The 26,705-nt window shown below is 40.3% G+C and overlaps 1 protein-coding gene across 3 annotated transcripts in view; it reads right to left on the minus strand.

The window, feature by feature from the left end:
• The window catches only part of LOC123962647 (glucocorticoid receptor-like), a 77,247-nt gene extending 51,858 nt beyond the window's left edge, over positions 1-25,389 (minus strand). For 2 of the 3 annotated variants that reach the window (XM_046038839.1, XM_046038838.1), the window contains exons 1-2: positions 24,883-25,389; positions 21,717-22,992 (exon numbers count right to left, since the gene is read on the minus strand). In XM_046038839.1, the coding sequence (XP_045894795.1) occupies positions 21,717-22,633 (917 nt within the window). In that variant the 5' untranslated portion in view covers positions 22,634-22,992; positions 24,883-25,389. The remainder of the gene's footprint in view (positions 1-21,716; positions 22,993-24,882) is intronic. The other variant, XM_046038840.1, reaches the window with a different exon arrangement.
• Positions 25,390-26,705: the final 1,316 nt, after the last annotated feature.

Consider the following 26,705-nt stretch of genomic DNA (forward strand, 5'->3'; position numbering starts at 1 on the left):
TCATAATGAAAACCAGGAGTAATGTGATTAGAGTCTACTGCAAGAGACATTCAGGGTTTGCAGCCCAGCATAGGTTTGGTTGGACTATAAAATTACACCATAATTAATAATCAAGCGCTATTTATCTATATTATATTTCATTTTGTCAGGATTGGTTTTAAACTTCAATCACATATTCATCTAGTCAGTAACCTAGACTACACTCCCCCTGTTTTCCCATACAAAGTGACTTTACATTCAGACACAGATGAGTAGTCAGCTATTTAGCCGGCAGCCTGTGCTTGGAGAACCTTCTGCAAATAACTTCTCTATTAAACAAGCTAAGTACTCATTAGGAGGCAGACTCTTTGCTGCCAATAGCTAACATACATACAGTAGTTACTGTGTGTATGGCCCTTTCAGTCACTACAAGCCTCATAGTCAATGTGCATTACAATATAAAAAGTTCATAGAAAGTGATGGATGCTTAAAAGAATAATCCAACTACATGTTTATTTATGATCTATGTACCCCTTTGGAGCCACCCATGATTCAGAGCAGCTAAATCACAGCCTTGTGCAGTGCATTTAAGGTATTCTTGACAACCCAAACATTTGCTGATACAGTCTGCTTGAATTCAGCAGTGGAAGTTTCTACATAACAATGCTGGCTTGCTTCCAAGCCTGAGCAAAAGGACATGAAAAAACAAATCTGGAGGAGCTGTAAATAGCCTGTGACCAAATTCTTAGCAAACAGATACCAACAATCAGTAAGTAAGGCAGGATGCTATTTCACAGCGTCCTGAATCAAACAGCCCATAGTGGAAAAAGCTTTCTGTAAATGTGTTTGAGTCATGACAGATTAATAAATACTGATGTCACATACCTTTATATCTGAATGTGCACCCATTTCTAATCATATTTGCCTCAAGTGTAGCTTTTTGTCACAGCTGTCCACATGGATCATGATGACAGTAAGATGAGAGGAGATCAGACCTAAGGCTGCAAGTTCAGAAAGCTACTGAAACAGTTGGCTAAGTTCGCACACTTTAAGCACACTTTTTCAGAATTACAATCACACTGGTGCGGTGCAATTTTGCAGCACATACAAGCATGCATGTTACAACTGCAAGATGCATCCTTCTAAGCACTGAAGTAAGACCATGCCATGCAGTGTATGTTCTAAGTTGCATTAAGCAACAATCTTCTCAAACCTGGTTCTTGCACATCAAGCTTCTGCTCAGTTGCAGGACGAGGATGAAAAAGTGAGACATTTTATCAAGACCCAGAGTGGAAGCAATGCGATCCAAATGATAGCCAGTCAAATAACAATACATCCCAAAACATGTATCTTTCACTCTAAATGACTAAGGGAACAGCCGTCATTCTAGAGGATTCCCATTGTAGCTTGAGGAGAATGAGGTCCTTTGGGAGGCTATCCAGGCAACCTATTCCAGTCTAGCTGCTGGATGCCTGAAACATGCCAGGGTTTCACAACACAAACCAGGATACCCTTCTCAAAAGAGAGAAAGCAAGATAGGAAAGAAGAGAAAGATATAGAATGGCAGAAAAAAGAGAGAGGTGATGCACTGTGTAATTATATAATTTGAATCACTGTGCCTAAGAAACCAAGGCCTCTATTTAAGTTCACAGATGGTGCCAGATCTAGAGAGAAGAGTGACAACCGCTATGATGCGTGCTTCTTCTTGTTGCAGTGCCCTATAGCAAAGCAATACAGCTCGGGATATATCTACTTTCATTAACACCATTCACACAGCAGCTCCTACTTCACTATTACAGTTTGTCGGAACACAACTGCACTGATAAACAGCAGGAAATATATCGTTTTCATGTTAAATTTCAAAATAAATAAAAATATATTGACAAAGAAATGAGGCTGTTTTTGCAGCCCAATTTCAGTCCGTAGCTAACCCTAAAAAACATTTTTAGTTGAGTCCTAGTTAAAAGTCCTCTACAGTACAATTTTCTCTCACATGGGCTTTTCTCTTCTTCTTATCTTGTGAAATTAAGGGAAGAAAGAACCGTGGGTGTGGAGGCTAAACTGTCCATACCTACTGTTACAGTAAATGTCAGGTGGCTGATTTATTGCCGGCAATTAGTGAACCTGTTTAGCATGTTTGACAGAAATAAAGTATAAGTGGTGATTGACATATTCCCTGCTGATCTCACTGCCTCCTGCTGCTTTTTGCCCACTTTTCATTTTACCACTACATTACTGGATGATGATGATGGTGACTGATATGGACAAGGATGTGGGTACTATTCTCTACTGTTGACTGCGAGCAACGGAGGATCTATAGAGCAGAGAGAGAGAGAGAGAGTGAGAATGAGGTCAATGAAGAGGAGTGATACTAGAGATAAAAAGAGACATTAAGAAAGGCAGACAGTCTAAGCAGGAGACATCAAAGAAGGAAGAAAGAGCGTGTGAAGGAAAAGGAAGAGGGTAAGGAGTGTAGGTGGGTGTCAATCATTCTGTGTTTCTAAAAGACACAGAACTAAATGAATGTTCTTCAACCAGGGGTAAAACAGGAGGATGTGGCAGGTATGTAACTCTTGTATGTAAGGGGCCCTTATTCTGAAATAATGTGCCTACAAATTAGAGCAGAATGTTGGTGATATTTAGAGCAACAATCTATGAACCAGAGCTGGAAGAAGCAATCATCATTAATTACTTAAACAGTAATTATTTTTCTATTATTCCATTCTATTATTTCAATTTATAGATTAAAGGTTCAGCTAGTAAAATGTCAAAAATAATGATAAAATAGCTCGTTTTTTCTAAACTAGTCTTAACAGTCTACAGCCACGCTACCAGCTCAATGAGGCTGCACTTAGGCACAGTGGTGCTTAATAGCAAAATACAAAAATACTGATGTGTAGCAGCTATGTTCGCCATCTTAGTTTAGCAAGGTAGCATGCTTACATTTGCTAATTAGCATTAAGCACAGAGTACAGCTGAGGCTGATGGGAAAATCAGGTTTGCAGGTAGGCTACTTGGTCATTAACCAAATGACCAAATGAACACACATAAAACTCAAATCACCACAAAATGTAAGCTCTGACCTCAGGAGTATCAGGGGCAACCCTAAACCTAACAACAACTTAAAAAACAGAACAAGCTTTAAAAGCCACTAGCATTGTCCCCCAAATTACTATGCCAACTTGTCTCAATAAATAACAATATAAAATAAATAAATATAATCTGGCTGACACATTACTTCTTCCACCACACAGGTTTATTTCCAACATTGCTTTGGCAAGACAAAAATTGGCACACTATAACTCACAGCAAAGCATTATCATCACAAGCTAAAGCACATTTAAAAATAGTAGTCTGGCCTTAGCACTAGCTGTTCTGACAGCACGGTGGCTGAAAGGTGGGTCAATTTTCCTCGGTAAATGAACACGGTCAATTTGCTTTCACTTCAGACAGGGACTGAAAAGTTCTTCAAGGAAAAGAAAATCTTTCTTCAGTATGTCAATATATATTGCCCAGAATAAGAGTTCTACTATTGTTACCATGTGAACTGATGTTTATTTTTTTATGCGATTCAGCTGAAACTGAGCTGATTCAAACTCTGGTGAGAGAGAAAGAGAACGAGACAAAAATAAACAGAGGAAGAGGGAAGGGTCAAGGCAGAGATCTACCACCTCATCATGGGTGCAGCTAACCCCAGTGTCTCCTTTGACACCAGTGAGTGATAACAGTCACCAGACAGCCTGTCAACCAGCTGCTTGCTAAGTCAGGATGATAAATACAGTTTACGCCTGTTGTACCTCAGGCAGTGTTGATACTGATGCATGCTGGAAAAGCATGACATCACCCCTCCAGACAAATAGAGCATTTTTCCCATTACAAACTCTAACACAGCATTCACTTAAAATTCCTTCTTTTACAAAGGAGCGTCTGTTGTTTGCCTCTTTACTTTATCGTCTTCAAAGGACAGCAATCAGATTTGCTCAACGTGGAATGAAATCAGCCTAGTTCTGCTTAAGATATATGCATTCTACATTTTGTGATCTATGAGATTTTGTAGTATGGTTTTTCTATTGAATATTTGTTGCCATTCATATATCTGCAGCATCAATCACAAACTGGCTCAGAGAATGTGAGAAGGAGGGGGTCCAATCAGTTTCCTTAAAACAAACATTTATTAAAACTAAAGTTAACACAAATGAACAATGAGGTGTGTAAATCAGCACTATCAGATGTCAGCTGTTGGAAGGGAGAGACAGAGTGAGCACGTGGGACAGCTTGCACAGCCTGGAAGGCCCAGGTGAACTAGATCAGCTGATGACCCTCACAGATCAGGGCAGCCTATAAGACAGTGGGAGGGGCATCACACATGATAGATTAACAGCTGGGGAAAATGAGAAAGTGCTTTCGCAGCAAACCACAACATCTCAGCTGCATTTTATTAATAGTTCCACTCTCATTCACTTAGCCTCACCCCTTAGTATTGCGTAACAGCATACGTTGCACCGAGGCCACTTGGAGAGCAGAGGGAAAGTGGATGGGGGAGGAGTATAGGATTTAAATGGAATGTACTTGCCCTTGCCCTTGTACACTTTGAGCCCAAACTATCCTGGATCAACAGTTGTAAGCTTAGTGTTATACTGCTTTTCACAAATCTTCAGAAATACCTACAGACTCCTTTTCAATGAGGCAGAGGCATCTTCTGCAGATAAATGCAATACGTCTGCACTTTGTAATTGGCAGCATCAGTTTCAGATTTAGAACATTCTGTCAGCGATCTGTATCATGATTATCAGAACTATTGCTACGGGTTTATGATATCTTGCAAAGCAGCATTTGTCCCATGCGTTTACACAAGTAAATATTAACTGCAATTAGTTATGACATTTTTCAGTAAAATGTCAAGCTATAAATGAGATTTTCTCAACAAACTATCTGCTAATTAGGCAACCAGAGTTTTATGTATACTTACTGCCACTTCACCATGGATGTACTTTCTTGCATCAAATGCATAACTGCCATGCATTGTGGGTGATATACAACTCTGGAGTTACCATCATTGTTGACTCACTCCATTAGCCCTCCAAGGGTCGATCTCGCCGTGTTCACTTCAGATTTTCAGACTAAAGGCATATGATGGCAGCGGGGTTTGCCCAAGGGCAAGTGCAGGGGGGAAGTCAACAAGGGCATGTTGAACAGGTTGGGGTGCTGATAGAAAAGTGTATATATAATAACGTCATACTAAATGCTGGGGACATTCGTGGTTCTTCTGGCATTTACATTACATTAACAACAATTTACAACAGCTTTAGATCATTTTTACTCTACAGCTAACCTGTACACCAACATACTGTGTATCAAAACAGCCACAGTAACTACACAGGCAACAACTGAATAAGTTATTCAGTGGGGCACTGTAAAAACATCCTCCAAAACACCTCAATGTGTTCATGCACAAAAGAAAAGCTCCATGATGAGGCTACCCATCACAAGGAATCTAAAAATGCACTTAAATTATAATTGACGAATATAATACAAAGAAAAACATCTTTCCCACCACAAAGACGTGTGTACTACACATATAGCTTATATCACTGTATGAAAGGGAAAAACATAACATACGTTTAACATTTTTTATCAATAGATGGTTTTAATAATGCCTGGTTTTAGGGGGTGCAACAGCCCCCTCAGCACCCCTACTTCCACATCCATCTGTGTATTTCCCCTGCCGCTTGAGTAAGACGAGGCAGCCCTAAAACACTTGTTGAATGTTTCTTTGAAAATGTGGCAGACTAAGTTTAAAAGAAAATGGTAAAGTCATTGTGTAGTGCAAAACTTCTAAGAGCCTTGTTGACAACTCTGGCACACTGAGCTGAAAGGCTGAATTGTCCCTGCCACCAGCTTTTAATAGCAGTGTATTTTTTTTTATTTAAGTGTTCAGTTAGTAGCTCAGAAAACATTCAACAAGAAGTGGGTCACCAAGGACTATAAAAGTTGAATCTGTATTCAATCTCATTGTTTGACCAAGGCAAATGAGGCCATTGTCAAGTTTTCCCTCCAACCAGCTGGCTTGGATCATAAGATTACATAAGGTGCAAGTCTGAACGACAACTTTGGGGGGTGAATGTTTGCCTCCACATGTACAGTAACCTTGGTCAGGTAAATCATTGACCGGCCTATGGCACAAGGTCCTCTGAGTTGTCTGGTGACAACCTATGATATTACCTGTTGCACACATGCAGCAATCAGGTCTGAAAATGCATACTAAGGATTTTTTCTGCCTGTGTATGTGGGTGCATATCTACACATGCTCAGGCCAGGGGGAAAAAAGGCTCATTAGTAGGTCTGATGCAATAAAATGCATTTCTGTGTAACATTATGCAAATTAAACACATTACACTAGTACATTTCTTCAAGCAATTTTTATTCAGCTTAACTTGGCAGTGTAACAGCCCACCCACTTTCACATCATTAGCATTCACAAACGAAAAAGTGTCATTTTACACCAGCTGACCAAGCTCTTAAATGTAGCCTAACGGCAAATATCAAATCAACAAATTATAAATACACATCTCCTTGTAAAAGTAAGTAACAACTTGTTTGTATATGAAATGTGTGCTTCTCCATCATCCATCCATTGTTTTAGAGCCATAAATACTGCAAGTTATGCATGTTTTAAAATATCAAACTTAACATGGTTCCAAAGTCTTCCCCCTTTTGAATAGGGGTAGGAATCTCTGGGCACCTCATAATTCGATTCGACTATGATTCAGAGGGCTGCGATCGATGCATCTTGATGCATAATTTTTTTCTATACAGGATCTCTGGCTAAATACTAAGCATTAAATTTGCGCATTAAAATCCAAAAGAAACATCTCCTAATTAGCTTAAAAGGATTAGTTTGCATCCCTAATTTACTTCATTAACCTCAGCTCCATGGTCCCTCATTTCTTTAACAACCAGTTGTCAGACTCCTCTGAAAATTGAAATATATTCATCAGGATGTCTGTATACATGGCAGAGCTGTGCAGCAGTTTAGTCAAAGCTTGTACCTGATGTTCTCAGCCACAAGTAGGTAAGTTAGTATGTATGTCATACAGCTGAGCTAATATTACTTCATTACTAATTTATCTAATGTTACATAACAGCGTTAAAAACGTGCTGTACAGGGGAGATGTTAGCTAGCGCTAACTGCCTTCACTTCCAGCAGTTGGGGAAACTATAGACTTCTATTAACGGACACACTGTGACCTACACTGCATGTTTACTACCAGACTGAAACTTACTGCTAATATTTTTCTCTGCTAACTTTCACCGTCATGTTCTCAGTTTCACCATGCTCACACAGTGTGCGAGTTAAAATCATCACTTGCGCATTTACATTAATGATTGTGTGACATTTTAGTAGGGTTGTTATTCATTCTGCAGCGGTGGTGTGCCGAATACAGGGGGAGCACTGGTCTCTCTGTTATGCGCACGCCACAGACAGTCCAGGCGCTGCACTTCCGTGAGTTCCGCCTTTTGCGTTCCGTCAACATTACATTATGAATTAACATTTAAATAATCGATCATTTGACATTTGTTAATAGAGTCACAATCTTCCACATCACGATGCATCTAAGAATCTATTTTTTTCTCCCATCCCTACTTTTGAAGCACCAAAGATCACTTTCTGTAGAGTCTATAAACTTGCACCTCTAATAACTCCACCTTTTCCAACCCCGTCTTGAAAAAAATGGCATTGAGGAAGTATTTGTTGTGTTTCATATGGCAGGCTAATCTGCAATTCCAAACACAAACAGCTCTAAACTCAAATATACGATCTACGGGCTTCAGTGATACTGCACTGTAAGTAAATGACCCTCAGCAGCAAATCAGTAGGACAGCAGCACTGGGACTGGAGGGATTCATGAAACTGCTCAGACTTCAACAGGTTGGATGCATGCTGACAGAGGGATATGAACATGTGCCCTCCTGCTGACAGTCACTCCTGGTTACTGTGCCACCCTATTGACTCTGATCAGGTGGAGGGAAAACTCCTAACTCTTGTTTCTTAAAAAGTAACCCCATAGAAAAGCAAAGGAATCACATATTGACTTATGATACTGCCATATTTGTACAGACTAGTATGTAGAAATTTATAGATTGATCCCTATTATTAGACATCCTAAAATATCACAAAAATACAGTTTGGAATTTGCATTGGATTTGTCTTATGCAAATACAGACTTGATTTGAGCAGGATTAAAATGGGTGACGACTGTGTCCCTGGAATTTATTATTGTATTAAGTAAATTGCAGCCGAAAATGACGTGCTGACCAGTGAGAATAGAAAACTCCCCTTTAAACGATCCTACTTCTGTTTGGGGGAAGATAAACAGATGAACTAACAGTGATCCCTGAACCTTGGCAATTGAACACAGGGCACACCCAGAATACATTTCCTTTAGTCCAATCAGGAACATCCAGAAGGCAAGGGGCGTGTGGACAGAAAGACGTGTATTCCTTCTACAGATTAAGGGCATTCCCCTCCTTGCTGACTTGGGAATGAGGGATTAAAGATGATCGCATCCGTGTTAGATGAGAGAAGAAGCAGCGACGACCCACATTCTGCTGCACGACACAAACAGTTACAAAATAACTCACAGTTCAGCAAGCATACAGACACAGAAAAACCCGCCGACCGTGAAGAGTACAGAAAAACGCGAAAGGGTTTTTACAGTGACTAGGAAGCAGCTACGGCAGGAAATTCCACCAACTTGATTCATCTATTGGAAAACATGTCATGACACATCAGAGAATTTACAGGACTTGCGGTGTACCAGTGTTAAAATGTTTGCGTTTCCTGTAGGGCATGATTTGTTTCTGCACCAACATCATGAAGACAAAATTCATGTGTCATTCAGTGTTTTTGCTCTTGTTTCTGAATTCGCTCAAACAACACCGATAATGAAACACATTCATCACACAAAGAGGTGGTGGAGGGAAAAATATTGTAAGACTAAAAGCGGCAGGAGTGTGGGATTATAATGAATATAACTATTTCATATAAAACAAATGGTATTCTGGATTTGTATTATAAACAAACAGGAGATTTGTTTCCATTCAACCTTCATTACAAAAATAGAAAAATATGGGCAAAAAGATTAAGACTATGTGTTTTAATTGTATTTATTTATTCATTTGTCTGTTTGATAGGACCAGATTTCACTAAAGGTTGAACAAACCACTGTCAGATGGAGAGATTCCTGCAGCGCAATACAACAGTAGCTGACATAAGAAGAAATTATTACACTTTTATTAAAGACAACATTAACCTTCAGGGGGAAATAAGTACTATATCACATAGCCAAGCTTTATTTTTAATGAGAAAGCGAGGCAATAGTTTATGCCATGACCTAGTAAATAAACTGATCCTGTGAGATGTATCAGGATCTGCCTGATTCAGACCCTTAATTAAGAAAAAAAAACAAATTAGATCCCATAATATTAGGAATATTTAGTATTTACTACTGTAGACAGTACTTCTGTTGACAGCAGCAAACTCAATGATGTACAGATGGGTGAATCATATGCTATGGCATTTTGCAGTCACCAGATCTAAACCCAAGTAAACCCCTCTGGGAATCTTTGGATCAACATGTTCAACAGCCCTATCCACCATAATCATTATTTCCTTAAATGTATTACCCAGATGTGCATAGGGGACATTTTGTGCATGCAGGAGACAAGGGCAGAGAATAAACCCTTTTTTTTTGGTGTTTGCGGTAGGGGACATAGCTTACCACCTCCACTAACCAATTACCTGGGGAAAACCCTAACACGTATTGGTGTTAGAATTTTGCATAAACTAGAACCGGTGTTCTAGTTTATGCAAAATTCTAACACCTATAGCTTTTTGTTTTGGTGTGTGTGTGTGTGTCTTTTTAAGATGCTGCTTTTCATGTTCTATGTGAATTATCGACATGTAAAAGAGTTTTTTTGTTCCATGCCATGACTTCAGTAATAACACATTACAACTGCAGCACTGTTGTGATTTCAGGTAAAAATGCAAATCAGTCACACGTGACTGAAGTACCTATATAACAATAAAAACAATATTTGTAATAGGGCTGCATGATTTGGAGAAAACGTCATATTGTGATTATTGTGGACAATATTGCGATTCGATTATAATGGAACAAATGGTACTATGAGTCTACTTGCTTAGTGATCAAGAAATGAGTGAAATACTGACATTTTGAAATGTTTATTTCTCAACTTGAACAATATTTATATCAACAAGTAAAACAGAACAAGGGGAGCGTGTTGCTCTCAGGAGCAGACGGGTAAAAGGAGCAAATATTGGCACACTGGCATCCTGGATGTAAATCTACATCTGTCCACTGCAGAGGCTCTAACCACAACCTGTAGTAGGAACTGTAAATGAGTGTATTAAATAAAGAGTATAATGTTTAGTTAATAGTATAACAATAATATATTAAAGGTTCAGTGTGTAAGTTTTAGTGGCATCTAGCGGTGAGAGTTGCGAATTGCACCCCCGCTCCCCTATCCAAGCAAGTTGTTTAGCTACAGTGCCAGACACAGGACAAAAGATTTGCGAGAGAGTTGCCAGTCAAGAAATCAGGTTTCTTTACATTGATATATTAAGAAATTATATTTACTTGATTATTAGATAAGCAATCTGCAAATCTTACCAAAATGTCTTTTTTAATAAAAACAAAAACAAGCGTTTTTTAATGCAATTTCAGAAAGTATTTATTATTGGTCACTTGACAGGCACACGGTCATGTTATGTGTCACTATTAGCAGTAAAATAAATGCATGTTTCCACAAGGGCAGTATTCAACAGAAGTTTAGCTGCTGATCTAAGCTTCCATACTGTTAACCGTTTTATTGGCAATGAAATTCATCAGCGGTTTGTCTCAGGAAGGTAAGGGCACATTTCTGTCCACGTTGCAAAGCCATTACAGAGCACTGTAGAATAACTACATTAAATTACAATCCAACAACATATTTTTTTCTACCATGGCAGTAAAAGTTTAGCTAGCTGATCTGAGCTTCGATGCTGGAAGCTACCGTTTTATTGCCAATTACTGATCAGCTGATTGTCTCACGAACTTAACCACAAAGCCAAAACAGAGCGCTGGAGAGAGAGAGAGAGAGAGAGAGAGAGTCACTACACGAAATTAATCCATCTACATATCTCACACCACAAGCCAAAGCACAGTGCTGGAGAATAACTACAAGAAATTAATCCAAGTACATGTTTTTTCTACCAAAGCAGTAAAAGGCTGGCTGATGCTTCCGTGCTGTAAGCTAACGTTATCTTTTATTGGCAATTACTGATCAGCCGATTGTCTCGCTAATGTAACTGGAAAAGCCAAACCACAGCACTGGAGAATAACAAGGCTACATGAAATTAATCCAACTACATATTTTACAGAAGTGGACAGGAGTAACATGCCAGGTCTGTCCGTGATTATGGCCAGCATCTAGCTAAAGCTATCAAACAACAGCTTTCATCCGCATCGCTAAAGTCCGACTAACTTAATTACCTGTCCAGCAGAAAACAGACAACTTCAGCTCCGCTTTGAAAATCCACAACATTATGTCTGTGATTTTTTGCCTTCATCTGTATGTATTTGTCCCAACTCCTCTGGCTTCATGGTATAAAGGTCCACAGAGTGTCAGTTCTCATCCTAAATAACATGAGTGCTCCTTCATTTGTCCAAATGTTACTTCTCTTCTTACTTCTAATGAACCAGAGGACTACTCAGAGACTGTATATTACTGTTATTATTATTTCCTCTTCTTCTTCTACGGACGCATTTAATGTAGTGATGGGCGTCTACACTGCCGGAATTATACAAGCAGAAGAAGAACGCCGATGACGAAACGCGCTCTGTAGCGCTGTTTGTCCGTTGTCGGCTATTGTAGAAACATGACAACACAATACTGTGACCTCCATAGAAGGGGGTGCCCGCAGTTATGTACATAAAAATGCCTCATTCTAAGGCAATAAAAACATAATGGCTCATTATGTAAGGTCTTTGCACACCACTGAAAACATAGTTATGGATATTATATTGCATTTCTGTCAATAAATCCTCAGATATATTACACATTGAACCTTTAAATACTCCATTCATTAGAATTTCTTATAATTTTATACTTTTTTACCACTTAAAAAGCAAAGCAGTTAAAGCAGTTAAAGCAGTTACTAAATTACAGCAGTTACAAAATTTTATCCTTGTGCAAGTAAAAGGCTCTACACTGGTCTCTAATTTGCTAATGCTACATACTAACTTGTCAATAATCATATTGTTCAACATGTAATGATTTGTTGTGGCTCAAACTTTTTTTAATGTCCCGCCCCATCCAGGCTGTGATGTTGACGAAAAGTGACTGACAAGCACGTCGGCTCTGTGAAAAGTTGAACATGTTGAACAACAGAATGCACCGATACAGCTAACGTTAAAATGCCAGCGAGCCAAACCCAAACCTTCCTTATCTTGTCCCTGTTTTCTTCTGCTTACCACTTCAGCTCCTGCTGATGTCTCTCTGTCATAGTGCGACCGGCATTTTTCCCAGTGCTCCGGTGTCAAGTCCGACTATGTTTTGAACGATTAGCCGCGGGGCAGGGAGGGGGGTTAGGTCGGTTGTTGTCTTAAAAGTTACTGGCACTCTGCTCATAAAACATTTTTCTCATTGCACGTAGGCTTATCTGTTTTTAGAGGCACATGCAAGTGCCTGGTGTGGACAGAGATAATGAGCAGACTGCAGCGCACACACAGAAGAGTGTCTCACACACCTTTACTGTTTTATTAAATCGCACACTCTTTGCGGTTATGTAATCACACGACTACATCGCGATTACGATTGGATTAATTGTGCAGCCCTAATTTGTAATAATTATAGTTTTATATCTTTTAATCCAGAAAGGAATCTGAGCCAAGGAGGTCTAAAGGGGCAGCACCCTGAGCCATTATAACATCTAGACTCTGCACTTCCTGTTTCCTGATAGAGTTGTTGCCAAACATAACAAGTACAATCCACTGTTTATGAAGTACAGTGAGTCAGTTCAGTCGTGGCTATATTTATGCTCCCTCCTGACATATCCGAGGATCTTTCCTGTGAACGTAGCTGATGAAACAGTGACAGAGAAAGAAATCAACTACTGCCATTGGAAGCAGACCCCATTGTGCAAATGTGTGAGTTGAAAGAATACAGAATTTAAATAAATCCAAGCACAGAGGGAAATAATGCTAAATACTGTGATACAACTTAAAGATAAAATGGTATGAAAATTTCACATCACAATTATGGTGACTAAAATTATCACGGTTATCAGCATTATCGGGGTATTGTTAAAATGTGCTGAATATGTTCAAAAAGTACTGATACACAATATGAAACCATTTCATCAAATTTTATTTTTAATCCACAAATAAAATTAGCAGCACTGTGCACTTTTTGTTTGCATAAACTGAAAAAATAAAAATAAAATAATAACAGCCAATATCTTATTATAAAGTATGACCCCATGCACAATTTACATAAATACAGTCTTGTGTAGAAGTCTGCAGCGTTTCTCCTGTTGAAAAACACTTTTACAACCAATTTGACGACTGCAGACTAAATTACGTAACATGTTATCATGTGCAATGAGCTAATAGAGTCTGCAGACACACGGCAGCAGCAGAACAACGTGTAGTGTTTTTAACAAGTGTAGGTAACACTGAGAGTTACTTCAGTTTACAAGCTGTTAGCAAGTTAGACAAATCATGACATGTTCCCTCATTCCAAAGTCCACACATCATGCATTGAGCTAAAAGTTACCCTGGAGTCAAAGTAGTGGGTGGTGGTACGAAAATGACACATGAGATTCTAAGTGTTCGCCCCTTTCGCATCAATTTAAGGTTCCCTCAGCACTTCTATAAAAAACAAAATACAACCAGGCTTCACGGTCCTCTGAGGACTAGGCTAAAAAGTTCTGCCATGTTGCCATTCACCCAAAAAAAAAAAAACAACATTGCATGCTGCATATGCTAGCTTTTGTTGAGATTGGTGATAGCTTTGATTAATGCTGGACAGTATTTACCACGAGTAAGCGCGGTAGTTGAATAAGGTTTAAATGATAATTAAAATTTGGAACAGTAAAAAAAACATTCCAAATTTTACCATGGTTTATAATTGAACCGGTAACCGTTTCATCCCTAATACGACAACCTGTTATCACGTGACAAAAGTTGACTTGACAACTAGCTACTGTAAATGGTTAGTTTTATTTCAATCGACAGTGTTGTTAATGATTGGTAAAAATGGGACCCCCTGGGACAGGGGGTGTGAAAGAATTGAGAACAACTGATTTAGAGGCAGTGGATTAACAGAAACAAGCATGAAGAAAAGACATATTAAGTAACAGGAAAATTTCTTAAGAAAACTACAAACCACAACTTCAGAATTTAACAGAGTTGGTTCAACGGCTTTCTGTAAAAGTTCTGCAAAAATAGTACTTATTCTGGGGCTATTGCAATGTTTCTAACAGGATTTTAAGAGACTATGGTAGGTGGGCCTTGGACCCTGTCATTGGGGGTCGGGGGCATGCCCCCTTGGAAGAAAATTTTGTACATTTTAAAGTTGAATGCATTAATTTGGTGCAAAATTAAGAGGCTATCTATGAAGAACTTTGAACGCTTGTAAACAATGTTCTGCTCTACTAAACTATTTAATCATAAACCCATTATATAGCTGTAAATGCTGATGAAACAGCAACAAAAGTTAACAAATTTATTTAATGTCTTTCCAAAAACCCTAAATCAAAAAATAGAAGATAGAATAAGTAATTTCCCCTAACATTTTATTGTTGTTTTTTACTTTTTATGGACATATGTAATATGTTTTATATTTTCTGTGAATATAATCCAATTAATCTTATTACCATCCTGTATAGACAGCTTATTTTGAAAACCGGATGTTGTCACATGTGTATCCTCGTGCTAAATTCATCAAGTCGGACCCAACTCGATAAATAATGTTGTATGTGGTTCTCATATCGCGTAACATGAAGACTTCATAGCATCTCTTTAGGTAGGACTCTCATACTGCAACACTTCTCTTTGTAAAGAGAGACAATGACAGGATGTAGACGCTAACCTGCCTCTCAGCTCACACTGGTCCGTTTCAGTGGTTTTACCATAAAGGCTTGAATATGTGTGCACTTGAATATGCGCGGCTAGCTTCATCACCTCCTCACAAACGAGTGACAGATTGTTAACGTTACCGTAGTTACCTCAAAAGAAAAGTGGTTGTCTCAAGTCAGATGCCAAAGCGTGTGAGCGTGCGAGCTTACAGCAGTGCCCTACAAAACACAAACGTTTTCGGTTAATTTTGAAACTATGGTGAAGGAAATTAGACTATGGTGGGCCGCCATGGTCTCGTTAATTAATGGGAAACACTGTATTGTACGCATACTATTATGCAGTGTCTTTTTTTACATCTTGCAGTGAACAAAAAGATTAGCTTTGTCCGGCAAAAATAGTTTAATGTAATGTAGCCTGTTACATAGGCCTTGGATACATTCAAGACATGCCAGCAGCCAAGAAACAGCTTGGCTGTGAGAGGCCTCCTTTGGCTCTCTGCACTACAATGACCCTAACCAAAGCCAACATCAAAGACTCAGTACAGTAGGCTCCACAGAGGGGAGGCAAACAGAGGGAGGAAAGAGTATCTAGTTGGGAAACAATTTCTCATCTGATGTTCAGAGCTGACGTGTCTGCTGTGAGTTCATGTGTGAAGCCACTTTAAGGAAGAGTACCAATATGGAATCAGCTTGATCTATCAATGAAACAACAACAACCAAGTTAGAGATACTGTGTTTTAAAAAATCTGACTTTACACAAGCCTTTAGAGGCCATGAAAGGATTCCAAAAGGAATTTGAAAATTTTAGGTCATTGAGCCTTCAGAGGGGTGGTGCAGTGGTTAGCACTGTCGCCTCACAGCAAGAAGGTTGTGGGTTCAAACCCTGGTGTCCGTGTGGGTTCTCTCTGGGTGCTCCGGCTTCCTTCCGTTAATTAGTGTCTCTAAAATTGTCCTTAGGTGTGAATGTGAGTGTGAGAGGTTGTCTATGTGTGGCCCTGCGATGGACTGGCAACCAGTCCAGGGTGTACCCCGCCTTTTGCCCGATGTAAACTGGGACTGGCTACAGCCCCCCGCGTCCCTGTACGCAGGATAAGCAGTTGACGATGGATGAGCCTTCAGAGTGATTTCTTTATTCCAAGATATACAGTAATAGCAATATAGTGTTGCTCCACACAGAGTAATACAAGGCATCACAGGAGATTTCCTCTCGCTCAACAACTTGTAGCGTGAACGTTTGTGTGCCACATGAACACGTAAGGCCAGCCTGGCCAACACTGAGAACAAAATGTTAGTGTGGTAAATAAACAGTAAGATGCAGTGAAAGGCAAAGAATGGTGAAATAGCCTTGCAAACAGCAAAGGCTATCAGTAAGCCTCTTAAGCAACAGGAACTCAAACAAACAATGTGGATTGAGGTTGCCATAATCTTTCGAGATCACAAATCTAGGAAACTGAGTCAATGAACATGAGTCTGACCTGGTTTGGCTTTAGTTATATATATCTGCCTTTCACCTGACTTACACTTACAGTTTACAGTATAGGACGTCCCTGTATGCAGTTTATGTAATGTCTAAGCATGGCATGTTAAGAAGAAAAAAAGCAGTATTATTTAGCTCATGTTGTCAAACTTTATGTAAAATAATGGACTTGAAAAGAAGGACTGACTTTGTGGATGAAGTGGCAATGTTCTTTGAAGAGGTATAATTCGACACTAAAATCAAACAATAGTTCTTGAAAACAGCATGATACTCCTTTAATCAACTGTTGCCGACAGTTTCCACAAGCAACAACATGTAAAAAATGTGATGAACTAAGCCGCATCATCATCACACTCCCCATTGTCATTATCTTTTATGATACACACCCCAACAGTGCTAATATACATCACTACAATTCATGTTTACCTTTCTGCTGCATATCTTCTCGCTTCTATTGGTCTCTTGGATCAGTCTCCAAAACTGAAATGAATGGACCGTTGACTTTGTTGTGAGGACTTATTCTGCACCTTCTATCTACAGCCAAAGGTGTCTTGTACAGTTAAAAATTAAGTAAAAGTCACACTGTTCCTCTTTATGTTTTTTATGTAACAGAGTGACAGTCTGGGGTCTAAGTAGAGAGAGGCACACCAGAGCAGATCTGTACACGTGGCCTCCCAGCATCCTTGAGTGTACACACACCCCCACGCACGCACACATGCAGGCACACACACACACACACACACACAGACACACACACACACACACACACACAGTCTATCTTGCCATCCGCGGCTCAGCTCTGGCACACACTGACGTATGCAGCACAGCCACAGAAATGGGTTTACATCAACGTTGTAACCCCTTTTTCCTGTCAGTATGACTCTTTTTAAGATGATGATTTTAAACCTAACACCAAAAACGTGAAACAACAAACAGACATAGCATTCAGAAATGCAATGTATTGTATAGTTAAATGTTATCTGCTGCTTGTAAAAATGTTATGCAGTATACAAAAAAATGTAATAAAGCACAAGTAACAAAACTAAGTATCTACTTAATAAAAGGAGTGTGACACTGTTTCAAGAATTAAAAAGTGTTTCAAGGGCCTCATTTCACCCTGCGCATGAAGCAACAACATTTGTCTATTTGATTATCAGTTATATAACTACAGACTTGAGCCAAGCAACATGATTGAGCCAAATTGTATTCCAACTGTGCTGAAAATCCCTATAGAACAACCAGGTGGGCACGATGATATACAGTACATGGAGTCGGTTGCTACACTAACTCATGTGGTAAACAATGAGCCGGTCATGTTTCTATTTTCATTTGCAGTATCATATGTATACAGTACAATAACAAATACAATCTAATGCACTGCAAAAAAATACTACCTTTGTCAGCTTATGATATACAGCATAGCAACCTTACTCGTATGGTCCTATATCGGAGAGGAGCTTGATACATTACATTGCTATTTGATGTTAAGTTTGTTATGTTATATTATGAATGGCATTATATTCTGTACAGCTCCTGTGGATTTTCCTACAAGTAATAATATGCACTACGGAAATGCCAATTTACTTGCATCTTGACCAAGCAATGTATGAATATCAATAATAATGATAATGATAATCATTAGTTGCACCCTTAGTATCATAATAATCAGATTTAATTTTGAACAAGTAAGCTGCATGGTAACATAAAGTCTGATGATTGTGTTATCTTCAAGCAAACTCATTTTGTGGGATAGTTGGTAAATGTTAAATTTTAATTGTTGGTCATTTGTGCAACACGATCATTTCTGAGAATATGATCATTTGAAAAAAGAGAATACCTAATTGTTGTCCAACCATGCTTGTTTGTTGTCGTTTGTTTGCATGTCAAGTTGTTTGTACTGTAAAGGTGGTTGCTGTTTAGACCTCGCAGACGTCAATGCCCTGCATCAGAGGAACACAGTATAACAACACACACCATGCTGATGCAACGTGCACCAACATACCAGGAAGTAGCTCAGTTACAACCATGGATGTATAAAGAGAACTGGATACAGCGCTGGAGGCGGGACTCCGTTTATTCCTATGAAAGCTGCTTAGTGGAGCATGAAGTCAAAAAAGTTTGACTTCCTGGAATAAAATTACATTTCCTTTAATCCTGACTCATACAGCAAGCACCCCAGAGACTTCCAAGCCAAGCCGGCTAACTTCCAGTTTAGCCCTCCGCTAAACTGAATGGGGGTAAAATGATTTAGTCGTGCAGATCTTCTAAACTTTCCAAATGTTAACAGACCTAATGGAAAAATGTATCCACTGTTTTACAGCAGCTTCTTTCACAATGTAAATATATGGGAAAATGTTTCCTGGGGCCAGCGTGCAACATGTGACAGAACCCGATGTTGATATGTCACGTTTTGGCCACTATGTTAAATTGGCTTTAAAGCAGGGCACACTTCCTGAGGGCTTGGGTACAAAAGCACTGTGGCACAGATTTTTGGCATTACCACTTATTGGTTTATTACACTAACAAAGTTATTAAACACATTAGCCTGACGAGAAAATCTAAAAACAAGAACAAGGCTATTAGACATTATGTAAAGTAAATTATTAAAAACAGTTTTCACTTATGACCCATGACAAAGACACTTTTCCACAGTTCAAATTGATAAACAGCACAAAAGCCCAGGAGCATATCAGTGTGACAGCAGGGAGATAACAGTAGCTGACACCCATGCTCATCTTTGACTTGTTTACAAAAGCTACACCTCAGTGGTTCTTTCAGAAGGACAATACTGACTCACATTATTCACATTAATCAAACGCCATTTTGTGATCTGGCCATTCAAGCCTTGTTCATACAGAAGCTCATAAAACAGCAAATAAATCTCTCTCTTTCAACGTTCTACTCAAGGCCTATTCATCTATCAGACTGCGTTTTCAAGCCGAACTGAGACTTTTTATTCTCACTGTGCTGCACGTAGGTGTTTTTCCTCATGGGACTTAAATATGACCATACTGCATCCTCAGCAAAGCACATGCCATGTTTTCTCAATGAATAATTTCCTGTGGGATGACACATTCACATAACTGCAATATATTTAGCACCGAGTTACAGCACAATTTTGGAAAATTACCAGAAGGCGGAGCATGAACAACGATTGAAGTTACTATGTATGGGAAAAATTTCGCCCAACAAATACTGATTTTCAATATCTGACTCTGTCTTCCCGTGTCTGCCTCTTGGAGGTGATAAGCGGCAGATGCCCTCCCCTCCAGGGGTGCTAGCACTTCCGTCACAAAATGAAATGCCACAGACAAACATACAACACCTTAGCAATCCTATTTTTTCTCTTCTGTTGTGCTAGAATCACACCGGAAAACTCCGGCTTAAACACTGCAAAAAGCACAGACTGCTTTCTTTTCCCAAATGCACACTCAAGGTGTCCTGCAGGGATCTCATGTGCCCTGATATATCACTCTGAACTGAATTTATTTATGGAGCATCAACAGAGACCAGCACAGATATGTTTTTGTGGTTGCAGGAGGCAAAGAAAATGATCTGAACTTTCTCTAGACTCTCAGGTCTAGCTTATGATTCCCATATTTTTAAATCAATTTGTAATTCCCGTATTACAGTTAATATCATTCATCACCTCTTCAAAAAGGCTAACTAATGAATTTCGTAAAATAGTAAGGCTATCCTGTGCCTGTTCATAGAAATGATTGCCTGCTAAACTTCACATGAATGTGATTCAGACGATTGCAGTGTTCACCAAACAAGTTGGTAAAAAGGGGCATTAGCGTGTTCTGCCTTTCGCTAATACCACAGGTCACTAGGGGTGCAACAACTAATCGACGTAGTCTACAAAAATCGATTATTAAATTCATTGCCAACGTCATCGTCAGCTTAACGGACTAAAGTGATGTGAACAGTGAAGTTACTAAAACAACACAACATCAGCGCTGCAGTAACACCTTCACAACCTAAAACCTCTTAAGTGTGGCAGCATTTCACTCTTCACTCAGCCAAAAAGGTTGTTAACTGCAGCGTCTGCAAAGCTGAGCGCGTCATGTTGTTGCTCTGTAGATGATGAAGACTCATCTTTGTAAGCTAGTTAGCAAGCTAGCTTCCCATTAAAGTCACGTTACTTCACGTTATGAGCTGTAACGTTTTCTATACAGTTTCCCTTAGTCAATTTGATTGATTTTTAATGGCGCTGACAGTAGCACATAATTATGTTTATACACAACGGCCGCGTTCACATTCCAGATGTGCCCTGACTTTACAATCATAAACGATGCATCGCTAGAACGTGTTGCTGCAGAGTACACAAGATTAGACAACACTGGACAATTTCATACTTTCTAAAGAAGAGAAAACAGTTCTCCTGTCTATGCGTGAGGCGACGTGTAATACGCACCAATCCCCCTTAAAAAAATCTGAGTTTTGTGAGTTGTTGAGTTAGTGGAAAATATATAAATGTTGTGAAACCCTGTCTACTATAAAATCATTAATTAATAATTATTATAATAATTATTGACCCCCTGTAAATTCGGCAAATGTGATGCATGACGTTATTCCTTTCTTTGTATATGGTGTCAGTTTGTCCCGGTGTGTTGCAGTACTGGTGTGTAAACTGCTCCGTCACTAAACAGCAGATCAGCTGCGGAGATCAGGACTTGATTTCAGTGGAACTTTCTGTTGCTGCAGTAGAAACGTTCATTAAAAGATCCATTTTTGAAAGCAGTATTTATTTTATTGTCGTGACTGTTAATTAGCATATGCCTGAAACAACCTCAAGTTTAATTTAAAACTTGGTAGCTAAATAAGACACTTTGTGTAATTTTGCAATTCATAATCCAAATACTCGATTATTCGTTTCAATAATCAATAGATTAACCGACTATCAAAATAGTTGTTAGTTGCAGCCCTACAGGTCACTGAGTCTAAATCAGTTTGTGCTCTGACAAACGTATCACAGCTAAGACTGCAGTACAGTACGGATCACAGTCCACTCTTCTTTTTCTTGCACTGGTATGTTTACATAATCTAACATTTCAAAAGCCCTACGAGCAAACAAACACAAAATCAACCTGGATAAAGTACTTCAATGAGACCTACCTGGAAAAGCTGAGAGTAAAAGCAGTGGGGAGCCCATCGTCACCCCTCTGTATTCCAGGCGACTCTCCATACCTGTTCCCCCCGGCCCAGCTCTCGCCCACCAGAGGCAGGTTTGAGTACATGCCAAAAGGCTTCTGGTCTTGCAGGCCCACAGTGGGGGACGGGCTGGCTCTGTACTGGTAGCCAGGTCCTGCACTGACGCCCATAGGCGAGGACATGGGGCCTGTGCCATGGAGAGCGGCCAGGCTGCTCTGAAGACACTGCGACTGGCAGAAATCAGTGCTCTCCTGCTTCTCCTGTTTGACCACACCAGGAGTATGGATGTGGATGAAAGAATCGTCAGGATCTTTCTCTTCCTTGATCATGACACTGGACAGAAGCGATGCAGGCTCCTGTTGATGATGAAGCTGATTTTGCTGGTGCTGAAGAAGGTGGTGGGGCTGCTGCTGATGGTGATGCTGATGGTGTATGGGGTGCTGCTGCTGGTCTGTGCCATTCAGACTGGTACTGCTTACTCCGTTACCCATGTGAGACTTTGTTTCCTTTAGCAAGCCGCCGACAGCACCACCACTGCCCCTGCTGTCGTGTAAAATGTTATCCAAGTGTGCCACTTCTGAATCCAACTCAAAATCACTTATATCTGGCAGAGAGCTAGAAAGGTCCAGGTCTTGCCAAATCTCAGTATCATCGATTAGGCGACTGCTGTTGCCATCCAAATCACACGGACCAGCGCCTGTGTTCCCACTGTAAGCTCCCAAGTCTTTATCCAGAGAAAAATTCCCCTCCTGCTTGATGTGCTGGGCAAAAAGGTTGGGCAGAGGGAGGTTGCCCAGGACGGAGGAGGTAGAGGTATTGATGATAGAAGTGGGCATCCGGTCGACACCAGAAATACTCTGTTTCAACAAGTTGTCCTCCATGCTGAATATGCTGATATCCTGGTGGTGTTGTTGTTGTGTTGTTGTTGTTGTTGTTGTTGTTGTTGTTGTTGTTGTTTCTGCATTCTGATGATTTTACCCTCCTCCACATCTGACCCCTCACACAGGACAGGATGCTGAGGGGACTCAAAAAGGCCTCCAAGTTGCCCCTGGTCTTTGGTTCCACCCCGTCCATTTGGGGCCACTGTGGGCTGGGGCAAAGACGCTGGGCCAGGCAGGTGCATTGCAGACTGGAGCAGTGAACCAGCTGTGTCACCTGTATCTCTGCCTGTCTCCCCAAATGTCAGGCTGTTGTCTCGATTACCATTGCGCTTCAATCCACCCTGATCCATTTCTTTATCCTGACAGGACAGTGATGGGGAGTCAACGCAAACAGAGTGACAGAGAGAAGAGACAAGGTTAGGCTGATGCTGGATAAAATTATACATATGCAGTCGCTAGTCCTTAAGTAAAAGTTAAAAAGCCTATTGAAATATTGATCTTTCACAATAATCTGTGTCTTGAAACATCTGTATTAAAAATGTGTTATGTCGCAGTTTCAAAGCACTGTTGGTGCTAACTCACGTCTACTATGGTTTTCTCTTACTTATTTTTATTTTTCAAGAAATTACTGCAGCCATATTGAACAGGTCATCTCTTTCTCTCACACCCACACTGGCACAATACGGCAGAGGCGCAAATGGCACAAACCATGCATGAGACCAAGGCCATTACATAACATAAATGAATGCTGATAAATATAATGTTTATGTTATTTCTTTGAACTGTGCCCTCCCTGCAGCTCAAGCATCAAGAGGCGCCAAAACATGAAGAGGCATAACTTGTGTTACAGGCAGTGCCACATACAACCAAGCATGTGTGCAACCACATATATCTGTCTAAAGTGATTAATCCATGATGGGCCTCTGGGCATTTACACCAATAGCTGTGTGTCTCAACTTGCAAGAGAGAGCAAAATAAGAATTCAGTCCAAACTCCGTGAAATAAAATAAAAATGTAAATTAATAAATAAAATATTAAATTGACTGAGTGTAAGTCAAATAAAACTAAATCATGTAGCAGCAACCTCTGCACAGGAAAGCTTGATGTTAAGGGTTCTGCTGCGCACCAAAGTAGATCTGTTGATAGCTTCCATATCTGGAGCAGCAGAAAGGAACTACCGTAAACCAAGCAAGCTGTTACTTGCAACAATTTGTTTCAAAGTCACTGCCACTGAATGGCCTACATGCGCTATCACAAATACACATGCACAAATAGGCCTAAGTCCCTCAGCGCATTCTGAAGTCTGTCTGCTATTTATATCTAGTAAAAGTCACACGAACAACAATTACCTTGACTTAACGCATTACCGACAAGTTAATGACAACTGGATAATTACGTGTGAATTTCTGATCAAAAGCAATATCCGCTCTATTTTATCTGTGTGGTTTTTTTTGTCTCGGTCGTGACATTCTACCTTGATAAGGCATTACTCCATACAGAAGATGTGTATTACTGTATGGGAAGCGGTTTACAGCACTTCCTTTGCGCAGCTGCTGCACAGTGGTGCTAAAGGTGAGGTCCAATGACTCGTGGGTGCCCTATGGCCTCTAAAAAACATAAATAGGCTGAAGAGATTTTATTTTTATCGCACGCCACTGGAGGAGAATTAGGCCTAGGCTATAAAGATTTTTGTTTTGGTCATGGGTTCACTTTCCCCGCCCACAGTAGCCTACTGTGTAGACGGCTCTATAGATAGTGTAATTAATACTGCATATACAGACCATCAACGTTACACAATTTTCTCTAATTGAGGTTGTTGTATTTTAGAGACGGTAGTGACACTCATTGGTATGTTCAAGTTAAAAAAAAGTTTGAGACTGACTTGCAAAACCTTTCTTTTCCTACCGAACAGCATAACGCACCATAAGAGCATTAGTGCAACCTGTTGGCTGCGATGGGAAATTGCACTGCTCACACGCCTACAGGCTATACGGACAGGCTGATAAGCAGCCGTGCCGTGTAAGTTTATGCAACATTTTATCTATCTTACACTAAAACATGACGGTTCAGGTGGCGATGCTGTCAGCGCTGTCACACGGCGCAGGGCTGTCAGTGAGCCTTCAACGCAGCACCGCGGACGCTTATCGTCGGCCTACCTCGGTGGGGAAGAGCCAGTTTTCTCCTCTCTCAATATTTCTCCAGCTATATAATGAGAAGACAAGTGGTCTGAACCTTAAAGTAGACCGTACCTGTAGTGAACGAAGGATGCGCTCCGTTCGTTAGGTCATGTCCCGTCAATCCAAGTTGGGGGGGAAATGTGAGAAATAACGCAATGTCCACCCAGTCAAGCCCTCAAATAAAACCTCTTTCTTGCAGTGATGTTGCGTGGTCAAATCTCAGATGTATTTGTTGCGACCTGTTTCCTGGTGTGGCAGGAAAACATCGTCCGAAATGTCAACTATTTTATAATTAAAGTCGACAGAGTCGCTGACCTAGCTGAAGAGGGGCGAGATCCACCGTGTGCGCCGTTTCGCCGATCTGTCGATAACTTTTAACGCACGTCGCCGGTAGGTGGAAAAAGTGTTCGGTCGGTCACTTGCTCGCGATTTCAGGATTAATCCACAACGAATCGACAGATCTGCGGCGCAATATTCTGCTCTTGCGCCATTACAGTAGTAGGCTACATTAAAGTTATATAATACAGCCGTGTTGCCCTGGCGTACTCTACTGCAAACTCAAGCGGGGTATGGCGGACAGTTAGCGAAAGCATGTCAGGGTACATGGGATGAGAGGAGCAGTTCCGCCTTAACCTTTCACAATAAAAGCTTTGGCGTTGCCACCGTCATGCTGATCTTTAAATGCTTAGGGAAAATGCACGTTCTGAGCTCTTCTGGAGATCAATGTACATTAATGGCCAGTTTTTCCAAAACAAACAGTATCATTCAACTTTTATTATTCAGTTCTGTTTTCACAGCAATCTTTTTTACTTTTATTTTAAGGCAGAATAGCTCAGCTTCTTGTCACCGTCTGTCTATCTGTGTTAGCTTGACGCAGCTGTTAGTTTGACACTTGCCGGTGAACGCCCCTTTCCCCACAGAAACTCTGCTGGGGAAACTGTCAAAACCTGTCTTCGTCAGCCATCGGCAACCTCCAGACACGGTGGGATTGATGAGCCAGTGTAGGTAGTGTTTTGGTACAGCCCTCTTCACCCATCAAACCAAGGATGGAGTATAAAATCCCTCTATAGTTTGACTTCCTAAAGTAGTCCTTTTAAGCTAGGGGTCAAATAAGGATCTGAGCAAAGAGGAGGAGCATGTAATCAGGAGCATGCTATTAGAATCCCCGGTTTCATACTCCATTGTTGTCTCCTCAACTATGAAATCTTAAACTGCGCACTACTTCAGAGTAGTGATTCTCAAATCTTTGCACAACAACCCCTAAAGTGACACAAATTAGACCACAAGTCTAAGATTTTGGTTTTATTATATAAAGTGTATTAAACGCATGACAAATATAGTCATGCATTCTGTCATTGTGTTCATATGGATGGAAATGTGAAAACAAATGATTCCACTTTTTGAAAGACCCCTCAAGGACCCCTGTGGGTCCCTTGACCCCCACTCTGAGAACTACTGCTTCAGGCATGAACAGCCTCCAAACAAAACCGCCTTCAGCACTTTCAGATCAAGGACATTAATCATGCCTCAGATCAGCTCTTTGTCTATTCTCAACTAAGCAGAGTTGTACTTGGTGAGCAGCAGGGCGCTTTTCGCTAGACCAGAGAGAGAGGGGTCAAAGGGCAGGTTGACAGCAAGTACTTCTAAGGCCTCTACATACGACTAAGATAGACATTTCTGTCAATCAAAATACATATAAGATTACATAAAACAACTGACGATGGACCTTGCAGTGATTATAACAATATTATGCAATTCTGTTGATCACCTTCTTCAGCTGGAAATGTATTTGCTGATGTCACTTCAGTGGACCAGAACAAGGATTAATTTGAGTTGTGTGCTAAGCAGAGTCAGCTTATGGTAAAGATGAAGAGAGGAGAGGAGATCGACAGTCC

This window comes from Micropterus dolomieu, linkage group LG23 (genome assembly GCF_021292245.1).
Source record: "Micropterus dolomieu isolate WLL.071019.BEF.003 ecotype Adirondacks linkage group LG23, ASM2129224v1, whole genome shotgun sequence".
Taxonomy (NCBI): domain Eukaryota; kingdom Metazoa; phylum Chordata; class Actinopteri; order Centrarchiformes; family Centrarchidae; genus Micropterus; species Micropterus dolomieu.